The sequence below is a fragment of the Muntiacus reevesi genome, chromosome 9, assembly GCF_963930625.1.
Source record: "Muntiacus reevesi chromosome 9, mMunRee1.1, whole genome shotgun sequence".
In the NCBI taxonomy this organism is placed as follows: Eukaryota; Metazoa; Chordata; class Mammalia; order Artiodactyla; family Cervidae; genus Muntiacus; species Muntiacus reevesi.
Window position 1 is genome coordinate 69,365,821 of NC_089257.1, and position 19,882 is coordinate 69,385,702.

At 40.2% G+C, this 19,882-nt stretch overlaps 1 protein-coding gene across 2 annotated transcripts in view; it reads left to right on the forward strand.

The window, feature by feature from the left end:
- ALG9 (ALG9 alpha-1,2-mannosyltransferase) overlaps positions 1–19,882 on the forward strand; it is a 114,200-nt gene that overhangs the window by 5,899 nt on the left and 88,419 nt on the right. For both annotated transcript variants that reach the window (XM_065945015.1, XM_065945016.1), the window contains exons 4-6: positions 4,611–4,681; positions 11,372–11,460; positions 13,719–13,854. In XM_065945015.1, the coding sequence (XP_065801087.1) occupies positions 4,611–4,681; positions 11,372–11,460; positions 13,719–13,854 (296 nt within the window). The remainder of the gene's footprint in view (positions 1–4,610; positions 4,682–11,371; positions 11,461–13,718; positions 13,855–19,882) is intronic.

A 19,882-nucleotide genomic window follows, 5' to 3' on the forward strand; every position in this document is an offset into this window, starting at 1 on the left:
CTTGTTCCATGTCCGGTTCTAACTGTTGGTTCTTAACCTGCATACAGGTTTCTCAGGAGGCAGGTCAGGTGGTCTGGTATTCTCATCTCTTTAAGAATTTTCCACAGTTTTTTGTGACCCACAAGACAGCATGGTAATAATTGGTACCCCTAGTGGCAGTTACCTTTACAATTTCTTAGCACTCTAAAAAGGGACAGGTTTGTTTTGTCTCGTTATGGGTTTGAGTATGAATTTCTCTGAACCGTACACTCAGGAATGGGATCCCATGCATATATCCATGGACTACATAATTTCATGGAGCCCTGCCATATTGCTCTCCAGAATGGATATTCAGCTTTATACTCCCTGCAACAGTGTTTGGAGTTTCAGGTTCCTAACTTCTCCTGAGCACTTGATATTGCTGACTCTCTTAAGTGTGTAAGATATTTCTCATTTTTAAAAATTAGTTTTTATTGAAGTATAGTTGCTTTACAGTGTTAGTAGTTTCTGTATATCACAGAATGAATCAGCCATGCGTGTGTGCATGCTAAGTTGCTTTAGTTGTGTCCAATTCGTTGCGACCCTATAGACTGTAGCCCTTCTGGTTCTTCTGTTCATGGGGATTCTCCAGGCATGAATACCACAGTGAATTGCCATGCGCTGCTCAGGGGATCTTCCTGACCCACGGATCGAACTGGCTTCTCTTATGCCTCCTGCATTGGCAGGTAGATTCTTTACCACTCTCTCCACCTGGAAAGCCCTGAAATCACCTGTATGTATACATATATCCCCTCTTTTTAAGATTTCCTTCCCGTTTAGCTCACTACAGAGCACTGACTTCCTTGTGCTATATAGTAGATTCTCATTAGTTACCTATTTTATACATAATAGTATATATGTGTCAATCCTATTCTCCCAACTCATCTGCCCCCCATCCCCTCCCCGCTTGGTACCCATAGAGAGATGCTCCTCATTTTAATTGCATTTTTCTGACAAATAGTAAGATGGAGAATTTCCTTGTGTATTTACCAGTCATTCAGATTGGTTTTCCTGTGAATTACCTGTTTACTTTTTTATTTTCAGCGGTGGTGGGTGGGTCTTCACTGCTGTGCGGGCTTTCTTGTAGTTGTGGAGAGCGGGGGCGACTCTGTAATGGCAATGCACAGGCTTCTCAATGCAGTGGCTTCTCTTGTTGCCGAGCAGGGCTCTAGGGCACGCGGGCCTCAGTAATTGCAGCTCCCGGGCTCTACAGCCCAGGCTTGGTAGTTGTGGCACAGAGGCTGAGCTGCTCCATGGTATGTGGAATCCTCCAGGATCAGGAATTGAACCCGCGTCTCCTCCTTCGGCAGGTGGATTCTTTACACTGAGTCACCAGGGAAGCCCCTTTGCCTGTTTTTCAATGGAATTTTCTGATTTTCTCTTGTGGTTTGTAGAAGTTCTCAGTAGTAACCTCTTATAGGTTTTAGGTGCTGGAAATCCTTTCTCCTACACTGTCACCTGTTTACTAATTTTGTAGTCCTTTCTTTAGTTCTGATAGAGTCAAACCAATTAGTTTTTGACTTACGGTTGGTGGATTTGGGGCCTTTCTGAAAGAAATTCTTCACCGCAGATCATAAAGTTATTCTTATGTATTTCTTCACAGTAACTTTGTAATTTTGTCTTTCACATAGAAGCGTGCATGTTTAGTCACTCAGTCGTGTCTGACTCTCTGCAACCCTGTGGACTGCAGCCCGCCAGGCTCCTCTGTCTATGGGGTTCTCCAGGCAAGAATACTGGAGAGGGCAGCCATTCCTTCTCCAGGGGATCTTCCCGACCAGAGGATTGAACTTGGGTCTCCTGCACTGCTGGCCTATTCTTTATCATCTTAGCCATCAGGGAAACCCTCACATATAAGACTTCACTCCATTCTGGTTTTTTTAATGTATAAATTATTGAAAGATCCAGCTTCATTTTTTGCTGTATGGTGAACTGGATTTTCCAGCACCATCTGCTGATTCTTCCTCTTCCTTCTGGTTTGTAACATTATTACCATCTCTGTTGTACATCTTACTCACATATATGTTTCTGGCCTTTGTTCTATGTCTCTGGTTAGTGTGTCGGAGAATACCATATTGTTTTTATTATTATGGCTTTGTAGCGTGGCTGATGAATTTTTCACTTTATCCATTTTAAAATTTTATTGTAAAAATAATTTTAGAATCAGTTTTCTCCCTCCCAAATTCTGGCAGGTTTTCCTTAGAGTTGCATTGAATTTATATGTTAATATGAGAATCAATGGGTTTACTGATGGCTTGGACAGTAAAGAATCCATCTGAAATGCAGGAGACCCGGGTTCAATCCCTGGGTGGGGAAGATCCCTGGAGAAAGGAATGGCAGCTCACTCTAGTATTCTTGTTTGGAGAATTCCATGGAAAGAGGAGCCTGGAGAGTTATAGTCCATGAAGTCACAAAGAGTTGGACTTGCCTGAGTGACTAAGCGTGCACGCATGAGAATATTTTTACAGCGTTGGATGATTCCATCCCTATTATATATAAGTGATGTACTTAGCGTTTAGTCAGGTTTTATGTGTCTTTATTATTTAACTGATTTATTTATTTGGCTACCTTGGGTGTTAGTTGTGGCATGCGGGATCTTTCATTGCTGTGCGCAGTCTTCTCTGTAGTGGTGACAAGTGGGTTCCAGAGCTCGTGGGCTCAGAAGTTGCAGTGCTTGGGTTAGTTGCCCCATGGCATGTGGATCTTAGTTCCTCCACCAGGGATTGAGTCCAAATCTGCTGCATTGGAAGGTGGATTCTTAACCACTGAACCTCATTTTTCTGTTGTCTTTTAATAAAATTTAAAGAATTTAAATTTATCCATGTCAAGCTTACCCATTCTTTGATTAGGATAATGCCTAGATTCTCTATACTTTTTGTTACTGGTATGGATGTTTTCTTGTTTTCTGTAATTTTTTTGGAACTCGCTGCAGGTGTAGGGCTTTCCTCATAGCTCAGTTGATAAAGGATCGCCTGCAATGCAGGAGACCCCAGTTTGATTCCTGGGGAGGGAGAAGGGTAGGCTACCCACTCCAGTATTCTTGGGCTTCCCTTGTGGCTCAGCTGGTAAAGAATCCACCTGCAATGTGGGAGACCTGGGTTTGATCCCTGGGTTGGGAAGATCCCCTGGAGAAGGGAAAGGCTACCCACTCCAACATTCTGGCCTGGAGAATTCCATGGACTGTATAGTCCATGGGGTCGCAAAGAGTCAGACACGACTGAGCAACTCTGACTTACTTTCACTTTCATTGCAGATATAGAGGAAGACGGTTGATTTTTGCTTTTTGATCTCAATTTCACTGAATTTCCTTATCAGTGTCAACAGTTTGTCCAGTGAATCTCTTGGATTCTCTTTCATCTATTCATATTGAATTTAGTTTAGTCTGTTCCATTCTTATACTTACTTCATTTCTTTTTTGTGTCTTTTTGCACTGATCTGACATCATGTTACTGTGCTGAATATTAGTAACTACAGGGGCATCATTATCCTGTTCCAAAGTACAATTCTTTGATTATCTTGTGTTAGTTTTTGACTTTCCAAATATGTTTTTGTTCTCTCACCAACCAGATGAGTAGTCCTTCAATGTGGATACTTTGTACTAAAATTATGTGTATTCCTAGTAGCATCTAGAAGAGTGATCAGTGCATAGCAGGTTTTCAGTATGTTGCTGAATTAATGAATGAATTTGGACATTTGCTGATCACTTGATTGGATTCTTTTTGGAATTTTGTTTTTTGGTTATAATGATAAAACAGTACTTTTAAGTTATATGCAGTAATATTAATCATAGAATATATTGAAGTAGTGCTTATATTCAGAGGTATTCTTTTTTCTTAAACATACTAGTTATATGTATCTAGTAGAAAAGCTATTTGATATGGTTTGTTTTATTTTTATGTTTAAAATTTGTATTAATTCATAAAATTAATAAAACCACATTACAAACATTTGGAAGATAGGAGGAAGAATATGCATGTAAGTCTCACTAGACTGAGATCACCACTTTTACCATTTTATTATATTTCTATTTTTTTATGTACTTCTGATTTCTATAGCTCTAACTGTAATGTATAAATCATATATGTTTTCATTTAGTATTTTGTTGTAATTTTATAATAATTGCAATCAGTTATTATAATTGTCTGAGAGATGCTTGTCATGTGAATGAGATTTATATGATAAGAATTTTTCCACTGTCTTTGTAACCATGAACTTTGGTATCTGTGTCATGATTAGATATAACATGAAATAGATATAACATAATTTAGCCATTTTCCTGTAATTGAACATTTTGTAGCTTTTTAAATAGTTTTTACTGAATTAGTAGAGCTGCAGTTAACATCTTTATGACTCGAACTCCCCTCCTATATTTTGAGTTACTTTTGTGGCCTGAAGTCATAGAAGTAGTCAATAAATATGCTTCCATACTTGAATTCGGAGGTACAAAAATGTCCATGATTCTTGACACATATTGCTTTTCAAAAGGATTATACCAGTTTATAGTTATTACTGACAAATGAGAGTGGTTTCATCTTTTAAGAGTTTTTCTAACTTGTATCTATGACTTCTTTTTTCTTGTTCTGGGTTTCTTTCAGATTCTTGTCTTTTATTTTTTACGATGTCTGCTGGCTTTTGTGAGCTGTATATGTGAACTTTACTTTTACAAGTGAGTATAAAAACTTTGCTTCTAAAAGTGCTATAAGGAAGCCAAATTGAGCATAGGTTTTTTCTCCGATATTAGAAACAGTGTTTAGAAATAGAAGGCATTTTTCTTCTAGCTTCTGATATTGTATCTTAAAATGCAATTTTTTGTTTAAAGCCAACCATTGGGAGGAGATACTTCTAATATCCTGAGGTGATAAATGCTGTATCTTCATATTATAATTTCAATTCTGTAAGTGTATATTTGAGTAGTACTTTATTTGGTAGGATTTTGTAGAGCCTTTTTTTGATCCTAAGAGATAAATCATGATGTCTCTCTTCCCCTTTTGAGCTTAGCTGATAGGGAATTATTTCCAGTGTGAGACTCACTATGTACTCAGTATGATTGTCTTTTGCCAAGTAAGTGTTGGTTGAATGAATATTAGTGAAAATATTAGGCATTTAATTGTCCCAGTAATAAAAATAGCTACTTTTTTTTAAACATGAAACCTAACAAACAGCTTATTTTAAGAATGCTTTAAAAGGTATTTGTACTTAATAACCATTACTTAAAGTGTTCCCATTGCAAAACAGCCAACAATGTCAGATTAAAAAGTTCTTTGGTCTTGACTCTGGGTAGAATAAAGTAAAAAAAAGAAATCCAGTGCTACCTTTCAGGATTGTAACTTTAAGTTGGTCTTCATATGAACTCAGTAGTGAATTCAAATTACCCGCATGGTCTCCTAAGCCCCAAATTTAGAATTTATTGTAAATTCTTCAGGGCTTATTCCTTGAAAGAAAAGCTATGACAAACCTACACAGTGTATTAAAAAGCAGAGACATCATTCTGCTGACAAAGGTTCGTAGTTTTTTCTGAATGTGAGAGTTGGTCCATAAAGACAGCTGAGCACCAAAGAATTGATGCTTTTGAATTGTGCTGCTGGAGAAGACTCTTGAGAGTTCCTTGAATTACAAGGAGATGAAACCAGTCAATCCTAAAGGAAATCAACCCTGAATATTCACTGAAAGGACTGAAGCTGAAGCTCTAATACTCTGGTCACCTGGCGCAGAGTTGACTCATTGGAAAAGACCCTGATGCTGGGAAAGATTGGGGGCAGGAGACGAAGAGAGTGACAGAGAATGAGATGGTTGGATGACATCACCAACTCAGTGGACATGAGTTTGAACAAACTTCGGGAGATGGTGAAGGATAGGGAAGCCTGGCCTGCTGCAGTCCATGGGTCGCAAAGAGTGGACATGACTTAGTGACTAAACAACAATAGTGTCCCCAGACACCTTTGGAGAAGGAAATGGCAACTCACTCCAGTACTCTTGCCTGGAAAATCCCATGGACAAAGGAGCCTGGTAGGCAACAGTCCATGAGGTCACCAAGAGTCAGACACGACTGAGTGACTTCACTTTCCTTTCCTTTGCAGACATCTTGCAAAGTCAAAAAGTAAAATTTCTCTAGAGAATTGGATTCTTAATCCAATTGTCAAAGAATTACCATAGATAAAGCTCTAGTGAACCAGATTATAGTAAAAATAAATGACAAAGCACAGAAGGGAACAGGTCATTATAAGTGAGAGCCAGCAGAGATAATCAATAGAGAACTGACCTACAAAACTTCATTTATTACAAATTACTAAAATAGGAATAGAAAATAATTATATTTAATATTTTTAAAGAAATAAAATAGGGACTTGAAAACATACAAAACAAGAGACTAATAAGGGATTAAACAGTCAGTGGAGTGAAAAGGAGCTTACAGAATGGGAGAAAATATTTGCAGATCACATATATGATAAGTTCATTTCCAAAATGTATAAGGAGCTCTTCTAACTCAGTGGTTTAAAGAAACCTAATAAAATGGCCAACAGGGATATGAAAAGATGGCAATATCACTAGTCATAAGGAAAACAAAAATCAAAACCACAGGGAGATCATTTCATATCTGTTAGAATGGCTTTTGTCTAGGGAGGCAAGAATATATTAGACAATGGAGAAAAGACAGTCTCTTCAACAAGGGGTGTTGGAAAACCTGGCAGCCACATATATTAATAGCTCAATGAAGTTAGAACACTCTCACACACCATACTAAAAAATAAATGCAAAATGACTTAAAGACTTAAATATAAAAACTCCTAGAAGATAACATAGGTAAAACATTCTCTGACACATATTGTACCAATGTTTCCTTAGATCATTCTCCCAAGGCAATAGCAATAAAAGCAAAGATAAACAGTTGGGGCCTTAAACTTATAACTGTTTTCAAAAAAATTTTTTATTATGTTTTAAATTGAAATAGAGTTGATTTACAGTGTTGTACAGACATAAACTTTTGCACAGCAGAGAAAACCATAAACAAAATGAAAAGACAGTCTACGGACTAGGGGAAAATATTTGCAAATGATATGACTAACTAGGGCTTAATCTCCAAAATATGCAATCAGCTCCTACAACTCAACCCAGTTAAAAAAAGTAACCCAGTCAAAAAGTGGGCAGAAGACCTAAATAGACATTTCACCAAAGAAGACATGCAGACGGCTGATAAGCATGTGAAAAGATGCTCCACATTGCTAATCATTAGCGAAATGCAAATCAAAATTACAATGAGGTATCACTTCACACTGGTCAAAATGGCCATCATCAAAAAGTCTACAAATTATAAATGCTGAAGAGGGTGTAGGGGAGAGGAAACCTTCCTCCACTGTTGGTGGGAATGTAAATTGGTGTAGCTACTATGGAGAACGGTGTGTGTGTCCGTGTGTATGTGTGCATGTATGCCTGCATTCAGTTGTGTCTGACTCTCTGTGACTCCCTGGACTGTAGCCTGCCAGACTTCTCTGTCCATGGAATTTTCCCGGCAGGAATACTGAAGTGGATTGCTGTTTCACTCAACAGCTGATCTTCCCAACCTGGGGATCAAACACACGTCTCTTGTTTCCTGCATTGGCAGGCAGGTTATTTACCAGCTGAGCCACCAGGGAAGCCCCAGAGAACAGTATGGAGGTTCCTTAAAGCCCTAAAAATAGAGCTACCATTCCAGTATTCATTGCAGCGTTATTCACAGTAGCCAAATTGGAAACACCCTAAATATCTATTGACAGGTGAATGGGGTGGGAGAGATGTAGCATATACATACCAAGGAATATTATTGAGTCTTCAAAAAGAAGGACTTCCCTGGTACCCCAGTGGTTAAGAATCTGCCTGCCAACACAGGGAACACGGGTTTGATCCCTGCTCTGAGAAGGTCCCATGTGCTGTGGGCAGCTGAGCCCATGTGCCACAACTACTGAGCCTGTGATCTAGAACACGTGAGTTGATACTACTGAAGCTCAGGTGCCCTAATCTGCAACAAGAGAAGCTACTGCAATGAGAAGCCCTCACACCTCAACTCTAGAGTAGCCCCTGCTTGCTGCAATGAGAGAAAGTCCACGCACCAACGAAGATCTAGCACAGCCAAATATAAAATAATGAATAAATTGATTAGTTAAAAAAGAAAAATTTTTTTTTAAAAAGAGGGAAATCCTAAAGATAGGACACCGTAGATGAGCCTTGAGGATATTGTGCTGAGTGAAATAACTCGCCACAGAGGAGCAAATATTGCACAGTTCCCCTTTCTCGAGGTATCTAAAATGGTTGAACTCATGGAAGCAAAGGAAGGGATAGACTTGTGGCTGCCAAGATTGGGGGCTGATGGAAACAGGAAGTTGCTAACCAAGTGGGTATAAGATTTCACTTACGTGATACGAATTAGCTCAAGAGATCTGCTGCTCTGCTGTACAACATTCTGCCTATTGATACAGTGCTGTGTTTTACATTTAAATATCTGTTAAGAGGGTAGATCTCATCTTAGGTGTTCTTACCACAGTGAAATAAAAAAGATAAAGAAATGAATGAGACTACAAAAATGACCAGGCAGATTTGAAAAAGAACCACACAGAACTTCTAGAATTAAAAATATAATCATTGGTATATAAAATTCAGTGGATCGTTGAAACAACTGACTTGTTCAGTCACTAAGTCGTGTCCGACTCCTTGCAACCAGCATACCAGGCTTCCCTGTCCTTTACCATCTCCCAAAGTTTGTTCAATTTCATGCCCATTGAGTCGGTGATGTCATCCAACTATCTCATCCTCTGTCGCCTTCTTCTCCTCCAGCCCTCAGTCTTTCCCAGCTTCAGGGTATACAACTGATTAGACATTTCTTTAAAAAAAAATTTTTTTTCAATTTTTATTTTATTTTATTATTATTATTTTTTAATATTTATTTTTAATTGAAGGATGGTTGCTTTAAAATATTGTGTTGGTTTCTGCCATACATCAACATGAATTAGACATAGGTATACATACGTCAGCTCCCTCTAGAACCTCCCTCCCACCTCCCACCCCATCCCGTCCCTCTAGTTTGTCATGGAGCACCAGCTTGCGCTCCCTGAGTCGTATAGCAGATTCCCACTGTTACCTACTTTGCACATGATAGTGCTTATGTTTCTATGCTACTGTCTCTGTTCATCCCACCCTCTCCTTACCCACCAACCCCGCACTGTGTCCACAGGTCTGTTCTCTTGATTAGACACTTCTTTTTTTTTTTTTTTTAAATTTTTTTATTTTTCAGTGGGTTTTGTTATACATTGATGTGAATCAGCCATAGAGTTACACGAATTCCCCATCCCGGTCTCCCATTCCACCTCCCTCTCCACCCGATTCCTCTGGATCTTCCCAGCCCAACAGGCCCGAGCACTTGACTCATGCCTCCCACCTGGGCTGGTGGTCTGTTTCACCACAGAAAATATACATGCTGTTCTTTCGAAACATCCCACCCTCCCCTTCTCCCACAGAGTTCAAAAGTCTGTTCTGTACTTCTGCGTCTCTTCTTCTGCCCTGTATATAGGGCCATTGTTACCATCTTTCTAAATTCCGTATATATGTGTTAGTATACTGTAATGTTCTTTATCTTTCTGGCTCACCTCACTCTGTATAATGGGCTCCAGTTTCATCCATCTCATTAGAACTGATTCAAATGAATTCTTTTTAACGGCTGAGTAATATTCCATGGTGTATATGTACCATAGCTTCCTTATCCATTCATCTGCTGATGGGCATCTAGGTTGTTTCCATGTCCTGGCTATTATAAACAGTGCTGCGATGAACATTGGGGTGCACGTGTCTCTTTCAGATCTAGATTCCTCAGTGTGTATGCCCAGAAGTGGTATTGCTGGGTCATATGGCAGTTCTATTTCCAGTTTTTTAAGAAATCTCCACACTGTTTTCCATAGTGGCTGTACTAGTTTGCATTCCCACCAACAGTGTAAGAGGGTTCCCTTTTCTCCACACCCTCTCCAGCATTTATTGCTTGTAGACTGATTAGACACTTCTAATAAATAAACTAGAAGATTAATCTGAAGAAATTACTAAGAATGCAGTACAGAGTGACAGAAGGAAAAAAAAAGGGTGAGAGGATAAAAAATGCATGTGGTAGAGTTGAAAGATCTGATTTATATCTTATCAGATCTAGAAGCTTACAGAATAGGGAGAGGCAGTATTCAGAGAAGTAATAGCTAAGAATTTTCCAGAATCAAAGGAGAGAGGACACTAATCCACAATTCAGGAATCCTAATGTCCTGAGCTGGATAAACAAAGAGTAATTCGGGATACTGTGTGAAACCAAGAGCAAAGATGACCTTGCAGGTCGACAGGACTAATATAAAGCCTATAAAGAAATGTCAGGCAGTTAGACCAACAAAAGCCTTCTTAAGAGCCAGAAGACAAAAAATAAGTTCAAAGTTCTGTGAGAAAATGACTGTCATCCTAAAGTGATATATTCAGCTAAATCACCTTTTAAGACCAAGAGCTAAATAAAGGCTTTTCTGACAAAATGAAAAAAATATCAAAACTCAGAATTTACCATGAACAGATCCTTACTACAAAGAACCTTCTAAAGGATATATTAAGGGAGAAGCAAAATTATTTCAGAAAGAAGCTCTATGGTGCAGTGAAGAACCTGAGCAAGGAGAGTTAACATTAACACATGGTTATGTCTGAACAAATATTGACTAAATGAAGCAATAATCACCTCTGCTGATGTGTTATTTATCGGGTTGAAAAGACCTATAAGACAGAAGTTAAAGGAAGTATGTAATTTCTTGAGGAACGTTGACTTAGATAACCATTTATTAAAGCTTTGGTATGCCCCCTAGTCTTCTTTTCTGATAAACTGCCCTCTGTTGAGCAGCTCTGTGCCTGGCACTCTTCTGAGTCCTTTGCCATGCACTGTCCTCACAGAAACCTTATGCAGTGAGTATTATCAGTATCCTCATTTAACAAATGAGGGGTGTTACAGAGGTGTTACTCGACTAGGGTGCCTCTGCTAGTGAGTGGAAGGGCCAAGATTGTAACCTGTGTCCATGTGAGGTCTGTTATTTTTCCATCGCACCAGGCTGTTTTCCTATTGATGTTAGACATAATCTAGCATAGATTATTCTGTAGACGTAATCTATAGAAAGTATACGTTTCCTCTTAGGTACAGAGCTTCTCTCCTGCATAAGGAATAAGAATGTTTATGCACATGAAATTGCTAACAGACCTGTTGAGACAGTCCTGTCTTTGACTTCAGATCTTCAGCGTTCTCTGTGATGCAGGCCTGTCTTTGTGCTTTAAGTTGAAATTTCCCGAAGGTCTGCTGTGTTGATAGTCTTTGCCTTCCCCCTAGGGCTGTGTGTAAGAAGTTTGGGCTGCATGTGAGTCGAATGATGCTAGCCTTCTTGGTTCTCAGCACTGGCATGTTTTGCTCGTCATCAGGTAAGTAAAAGAGCAGGTGAGGGCATAAAAGGTTCACTGACATTTTGCAGTTGCATCAAACAGAAGAACTTGTCCAGATGTAGGTTATATTTGTATAACACGTCAGTAATTTCCAGAGTCCTATGATCTGCCCAGGTGGCTCAGTGGTAAAGAACCCGCCTGCCGGTGCAGGAGACACAAGAGACGTGGGTTAGATCCTTGGGTCGGGAAGATCTCCTGGAGGAGGAAATGGCAACCCACTCCAGTATTCTTGCCTGAGAAATCCCATGGACAGAGGAGCCTGGGGGGCTACAGTCCATAGGATCACAAAGAGTCAAACACGACTGAAACGACTTAGCGTGGTTTAAAAGACCCTGGTCTTGATAGTTCTATTTTATACCAGTTACTTGCCATAGATTCCATAAAAGTACACATCTTCTGTTGGATTTTTTTACAGTAAGCTTCTGGAAATTTAGAATAAAATCCTTAATGTAGAGTGGTGACTTTCCAACTGTGCTGCCATTGAACCTTTGTGTTTTTTGACCTGCACCAGAGTGACCTGTTCCTAAAAGGTAGCCCGTTTGCAATTACCCAGAAAACTTTAGTTACTAGATGTAATTATCTGAATTTTAATTTTGGCTTGTATGTACCAAAATCTAGTACACACAGTAAATATACACAAAAATAGTATCTAGTGTAAAAGTATTGATATATACTTACTTTTCCTTCAATGACTGTATCTTAATCCATGTTCTGCAGAGACCTCAGGCCTCATACCTGAATAGCTTTGAGAGCTTAAATGAGATTATATTCTGACCTCTGAACGGGCAGAGACCTCAGGTTCCTCTGCTCCCCATGGAGCTGGAATCAGCTGCTTGGGATGGTGTCAGTGTTGTTTAGCATTTGTCTGGGAAGGTTGTACTTTACATAAGTTTTTAGTTATTTTGCTAGTCCTAAAATGGATTCTTATATGAGGGAGATACTAGGAGTATCTTTAGTTTTATAATTTCAGTTGAAAATGTTAAGGTATCGATAACTTAAAGGCATCCTTTGATATAGACCATCTGAACCCTTTGCTGAGTTTTTTTTTTAATTCATTTACTTTAATTGGAGGATAATTACTGTACAATATTGTGATGCCATACATCAATACGAATCGGCCATAGGTATGCCTTTGCTGAGTTTCTTAAACCATACTGCCTGTCCACTGTGGTTCTTGTTGGAGCTGGTACTGAGTTGTCTTACCTAGTGCTCGGTGAGGCCCTTAAACTGCAGGGAGAAGCAGGTCTGCATTTTCATGCAGCATTAATAGAAATGCTTGGATGAAATGTTACTGTCGCAGAGACCCTGAAGGTGGTCAGTCCTCTGCTGTGTGCCACAAGAAAGTTATGTGATGAAAGAACTAGGAGGACATCCAAAGGCCAAACTGCCTGTGGCAGTGGATGCAGGATGCAGAGCAGTGCGGCTGTCTAACAGATGGGGCTCTTCAGAAGGCTTCTGAGCGCTCCGCTGGGGAACAGGCTGCTGCTTGGACAGTCTCCGAAGACTATCAGAGGATTAACTTCCTCCGAAACAGATTGTTAACAATGGCTCTAAATTTATTTTATTTATTTCGGCTGTGCTGGGTCTTTGTTGCTGCACAGGCTTTTCTCTAGTTGCGACGAGCAGGGGCTCCTCCCTAGTTGGGATGCGGGCTTCTCATCGTGCGGGCTTATCTTCTTGTGGAGCACAGGCCCTAGGGCGAGGGCTTCAGTAGTTGCAGGTCCCTGGCTCCAGAGCACAGGCTCAGTAGTTGTGGCGCGCAGGCTTGGTTGCTCTGCAGCATGTGGGATCTTCCTGACTACGGCTCAAACCCATGTTCCCTGCATTGTCAGGCGAATTCTTTATCACTGAGCCACTAAGGAAGCCCCAATGGCTCTAAATTTCTCGAAGCATATTTCCTGCCTGGAAATAAAACCTGAGGGTATTCCTCGGGAACCTGGAATCTTGTAAGTTTTAGAATTGGAATACAGGCCAGGAGATAAATGGCATGGTTGACATTGTATAATTGGGGGACATGCTGGTACATAAAAAAACAGGAGTGAGAAAATAAGAAAATTGTTGAACTTTTTTTTTTTTAAAGGAGAATCACTTTATTCCTCATTTCTAATATAGCATTGCTCAAAGTATGTTCTTGGTTATTGACATTTTGCAATGCAGGTTCATTTTTAATAATTGATACCTAGTATATCTCAATCCCTTGTCTCTTTCCCTCCTTTTCTCATTTTTTTGTCTTGCAGCATTCCTTCCTAGCAGCTTCTGTATGTACACTACCTTGATAGCCATGACTGGCTGGTATATGGACAAAACTTCCTTTGCTGTGCTTGGAGTAGCCGCTGGGGCCATCTTAGGCTGGCCATTCAGTGCTGCTCTCGGGTAAGAAACTAACAGGATTCATCTTCCATGTGTTGCTGGGCATAGAGTCCAGAATGTTAGATTGTCTCCGTAGTCTCTAGCTGGGGCTGAAGTTATGGGAATTAATTATATAAAGATTCTGGGAAGTGGAAGAATATTTCTCTCATGTTTAATTCTAATAAGAACAGTGACTGTTAAGCATCTGCTATCTGCTCAGTTCAGTTCTGTCGCTCAGTCGTGTCCAGCTCTCTGCGACCCCATGGACTGCAGCACGCCAGGCCTTCCAATCCAGCACCCAACTCCTGGAGCCTACTCAAACTCATGTCCATAGAGTCAGTGATGCCATCCAACCATCTCATCCTCTGTCATCCCCTTCTCCTTCCTTCACTTTCCGAGCATCAGGGACTTTTCAAATAAGTCAGTTCTTTGCATCAGGTGGTCAAAGTACTGGAGTTTCAACTTCAGTATCAGTCCTTCTAACAAATATTCAGGACTGATTTCCTTTAGGATAGACTGGTTGAATCTCCTTGCTGTCCATGGGACTCTCAAGAATCATCTCCAACATCACAATTCAAAAGCATCAATTCTTCAGTGCTCAGTTTTCTTTATAATTCAGCTCTCACATCCATACATGACTACTGGAAAAACCATAGCTTTGACTAGATGGACCTTTGTCGGCAAAGTAGTGTCTCTACTTTTTAATATGCGTCTAGATTCGTCATAGCTTTTCTTCCGAAGAGCAAGTGTCTTTTAATTTCATGGCTGCAGTCACCATCTGCAGTGATTTTGGAGCCCAAAAAAATAAAGTCTGTCACTGTGTTTCCCCATCTATTTGCCATGAAGTAATGGGACCAGATGCCATGATCTTCATTTTCTGGATGTTGAGTTCTAAGCCAACTTTTTCACTCTCCTCTTTCACTTTCATCAAGAGGGTCTTTAGGTCTTCTCCACTTTCTGCCATAAGGGTGGTGTCATCTGCATATCTGAGGTTATTGATATTCCTCCCAGAAATCTTGATTCCAGTTTCTGCTTCATCCAGCCTAGCATTTCTCATGATGCACTCTGCATATAAGTTAAATAAGCAGGGTGACAATACACAGCCTTGACGTACTCTTTTCCCTATTTGGAACCAATCTTTTTCCATGTTCAGTTCTGTTGCTTCCTGACCTGCATACAGCTTTCTCAAGAGGCAAGTCAGGTGGTCTGGTATTCCCATCTCTTTCAGAATTTTTCACAGTTTGTTGTGATCCACACAGTCAAAGACTTTGGCATAGTCAATAAAGCAGAAGTAGATATTTTCTGGAACTCTCTTGCTTTTTCGATGATCCAACGGATGTTGGCAATTTGATCTCTGACTCCTCTGCCTTTGCTAAATCTAGCTTGAACATCTGGAAGTTAACCGTTCACACACTGTTGAAGCCTGGCTTGGAGAATTTTGAGCATTACTTTACTAGTTTGTGAAGAGAGTGCAGTTGTGCGGTAGTTTGAGCATTCTTTGGGATTGCCTTTCTTTGGGATTGGAATGAAAACTGACCTTTTCCAGTCCTGTGGCCACTGCTGAGTTTTCCAAATTTGCTGGCATAATGAGTGCAGCACTTTAACAGTATCATCGTTTAGGATTTGAAATAGCTCATCTGGAATTCCATCACCTCCACAAGCTTTGTTCATAGTGATGCTTCATAAGGCCCACTTGACTTCACATTCCAGGATGTCTGGCTCTAGATTGGTGATCACACCATCATGATTATCTGGGTCATGAAGTACTTTTTTGTACAGTTCTTCTGTGTATTCTTTGCCACCTCTTCTTAATATCTTCTGCTTCTGTTCGGTCCCTGCCATTTCTATCTTTTATTGAGCCTTTCTTTGCATGAAATGTTCCCTTGGTATCTCTAATTTTCTTGAAGAGACCTCTAAACTTTCCCATTCTATTCTTTTCTTCTATTTCTTTGCATTGATCACTGAGGAAGGCTTTCTTATCTCTCCTTGCTATTCTTTGGAATTCTACATTCAAATGGGTATATCTTTCCTTTTCTCCTTTGCCTTTCACTTCTCTTCTATTCACAGCTATTTGTAAAGCCTCCTCAGACAATGATTTTGCCTTTTTGCTTTTCTTTTCCTTGGGGATGGTCTTGATCCCTGCCTCCTATACAGTGTCACAAACCTCTGTCCATAGTTCTTCAGGCACTCTATCAGATCTAATCCCTTGAATCTATTTGTCACTTCCACTTATAATTGTAAGGGATTTTATTTAGGTCATACCTGAATGGTCTAGTGGTTTTCCCTACTTTCTTCAATTTAAGTCTGAATTTGGCAATAGCATTCCATTATTGTATGGCTGTCCATAATTTATTTAACCATTGCTTTGTTGGTAGGGATTTGGTTTTCAGTTTCTTTTTTGCTATTATACACAATAATTTAGTGAACATTCTTGTACATGTCTTAGGGAAATTTATCTATAGAAAAAATTTTTTAAAGGGAGTTATGAAGTCAGAGAATCAGTTCAGTTGAGTTCAGTCACTCAGTCATGTCCCACTCTTTGCGACCTCATGAACCACAGCATGCCAGGCCTCCCTATCCATCACCAATTCCCAGAGTTTACCCAAACTCACGTTCATTGAGTCAGTGATGCCATCCAACCGTCTCATCCTCTGTTGTCCCCTTCTTCTCCTTCCTTCAATCTTTCCCAACATCAGGGTCTTTTCAAGTGAGTCAGCTCTTCACATGAGGTGGCCAAAATATTGGAGTTTCAGCTTCAACATCAGTCCTACCAATGGACACCCAGGACTGATTTCCTTTCGGATGGACTGGTTGGATCTCCTTGCAGTACATGGGACTCTCAAGAGTCTTCTCCAACACCACAGTTCAAAAGCATCAATTCTTCGGTGCTTAGCTTTCTTTATAGTCCAACTCTCACATCCATACATGACTACTGGAAAAACCATAGTCTTGACTAGACGGACCTTTGTTGACAAAGTAATGTCTCTGCTTTTTAATGTCTCTGCTGTCTAGGTTGGTCATAACTTTCCTTCCAAGGAGTAAGCATCTTTTAATTTCATGGCTGCAATCACCATCTACAGTAATTTTGGAGCCCCCCAAAATAAAGTCAGCCACTGTTTTCGCTGTTTCCCCATCTATTTGCCATGAAGTGATGGGACCAGATGCCATGATGTTAGTTTTCTGAACGTTGAACTTTAAGCCAACTTTTTCACTCTCCTTTTTCACTTTCATCAAGAGGCTCCTTAGTTCTTCTCTGCTTTCTGCCATATGGGTGGTGTCATCTGCATATCTGAGGTTATTGATATTTCTCCCAGCTGTCTTGATTCCAGCTTGTGCTTCATCCAGCCCAGCGTTTCTCATGATGTGCTCTGCATATAAATTAAATAAGCAAGGTGACAAGGAAGTATCACTATGAACAAGGCTAGTGGAGGTGATGGAATTCCAGCTGAGCTATTTCAAATCCTAACAGATGATGCTGTGAAAGTGCTGCACTCAATATGCCAGCAAATTTGGAAAACTCAGCAGTGGCCACAGGACTGGAAAAGGTCAGTTTTCATTCCAATACCAAAGAAAGGCAATGCCAAAGAATGCTCAAACTACCGCACAATTGCACTCATCTCACATGCTAGTAAAGTAATGCTCAAAATTCTCCAAGCCAGGCTTCAGCAATACATGAACTGTGAACTTCCAGATGTTCAAGCTGGTTTTAGAAAAGTCAGAGGAACCAGAGATCAAATTGCCAACATCCGCTGGATCATCAAAAAAGCAAGAGAGTTCCAGAAAAACATCTACTACTGCTTTATCAACTATGCCAAAGCCTTTGTGTGGATCACAATAAACTGTGCAAAATTCTGAAAGAGATCACAATACCAGACCACCTGACCTGCCTCTTGAGAAATCTCTATTCAGGTCAAGAAGCAACAGTTAGAACTGGACATGGAACAACAGACTGGTTCCAAATAGGAAAAGGAGTACATTAAGGCTGTATATTGTCACCCTGCTTATTTAACTCTATCAGGTCCCTTAAATAAAAAGTTGGCCAACCCCTGCTCTGTGGTATCCAAACATATTTTTAAATGGCTTTACTGAGATGTAATTCAGTAATATACCTTATATGTAATATACCATATAATTCACTCACTTAACATATGTAGTTCAATGGTTTTTATACAGTTTTACAGCCATCACCAGAGTCAGTTTTATTTATTTATTTATTTTCAGAGTCAGTTTTAGAACATTGATCATCCCTAAAAGAAACCTGTACCCTTCAGCAGTAACTTCCTTTTGTCCCCAAACCCATCAGTCTTCAGTTCAGTTTCTCAGTCATGTCCAACTCTTTGCAACCCTGTGGACTGCAGCATGCCAGGCCTCCCTGTCCATCACCAACTCTTGGAGTTTATTCAAACTCTTGTTCATAGAATCAGTGATGCTATCCAACCATCTCATCCTCTGTCATCCCCTTCGCCTCTTGCCTTCAATTTTTCCCAGCATCAGGGACTTTTCAAATGAGTCAGTTCTTTGCATCAGGTGGCCAAAGTATTGGAGTCTCAGCTTCAGTATCAGTACTTTCAATGAATATTCAAGGACTGATTTCCTTTAGGATGGACTGGTTGGATCTCCTTGCAGTCCAAGGGACTCTCAAGAGTCTTTTCCAACACCACAGTTCAAAAGCATCAATTCTTCAGTGCTCAGCTTTCTTTATAGTCCAACTCTCACATCCGTACATGACTACTGGAAAAACCATAGCTTTGACTAGACGGACCTTTGTTGGCAAAGTAATGTCTCTGCTTTTTAATATGCTGTCTAGGTTGATATCCATTAATCTACTTTGTGTCTCTGAACACAAAAATCTACTTCATGTGCCTGTTCTGGAGATTTTATATAAATAGAATCATACTGTATGGTCTTCTGTGTCTGGCTTCTTTTACTTAACATGTTTCCAAGAGTCATCCACGCTATGACATGTATCAGTACTTCATTCCTTTCTAGTGATGGTGTCCAGACGTTAATGTGACTCACAAGGCCTCATGGTTTCCTCATTTTTACATCTCCATCCTTCTCCTTGCAGTTTCTCCATTTCTTTTCCTCTTTACTGGATCTACATTCAACTTTGTGAGTTCCTCAAATACCTCTGAGTTTGGGTGTTTTATTAGTCTGCCTTTTGATAAGTGATTTCGGGATCACAGTTAATCACTCAGCACTGTGCTCTCATTTATTGACTTATCAAAGGAGAAATGCAGCTGCTATGGAAATGTAACTGGTGGTTCAGATGGTAGAGAATGTGCCTGCAATGCAGGAGACCGGGTTTCATCCCTGGATTAGGAAGATCCCCTGGAGAAGGGAATGACAACCCACTTTAGTATTCTCACCTGGAGAATTCTGTGACCAGAAGGAGCCTGGGGGACAACAGTCCATGGTGTCTCAGAGTCAGACACAGCTGAGCAGCTAACATTTTCATGGAAATGTAACTAGTTGGGGAGGAAAAAAAAATCTAAAAAAATGGGATGTTAATGCAATAGTTAGTTAGTAGAAGGTGGAATTTCAAATCATAGAGAGATGTCCACATGACATGGCCAAATAGAATGATAGCGATGATAGTGCCATGTAAATGCAGAGATCTCGTGGAAGAGGCAGGAGCAGAGCCTGTAGTTGACACTGGGTAGATTTGGTGTAAGTAAATAGATTGGTGTGGGAGGGAATTCACTGTGATTGGAGCATGGTAAAGGCTCTGACTAGTGTCCTAGATTACGAAGTCATGAATGTGAAGGTGATTGTTCGTGGAACAGGAGTTGAAGCACCTGCTGAGAAGATGAGTGTAGAGAGAGAAAAGTAGAACCTTGCCTTTGGGAGTCAGGCCCATGGTAAAGCACACCATGGGACAGGGAAAAAAGCCTGCAAGGAGGACTAGGAAGAGCCCAGAAAAGAACATCGGAGCCAGGGAGTCTGAAGAGGAAGGAACAGGTGCTTTGTGTCAAGTGCAACAGAAAGACAAAGGGAGGTGGGGTTGTGGAAAGATGCTGGGTCTGGCAGAGAGGGAATTCCTGGTGACCTC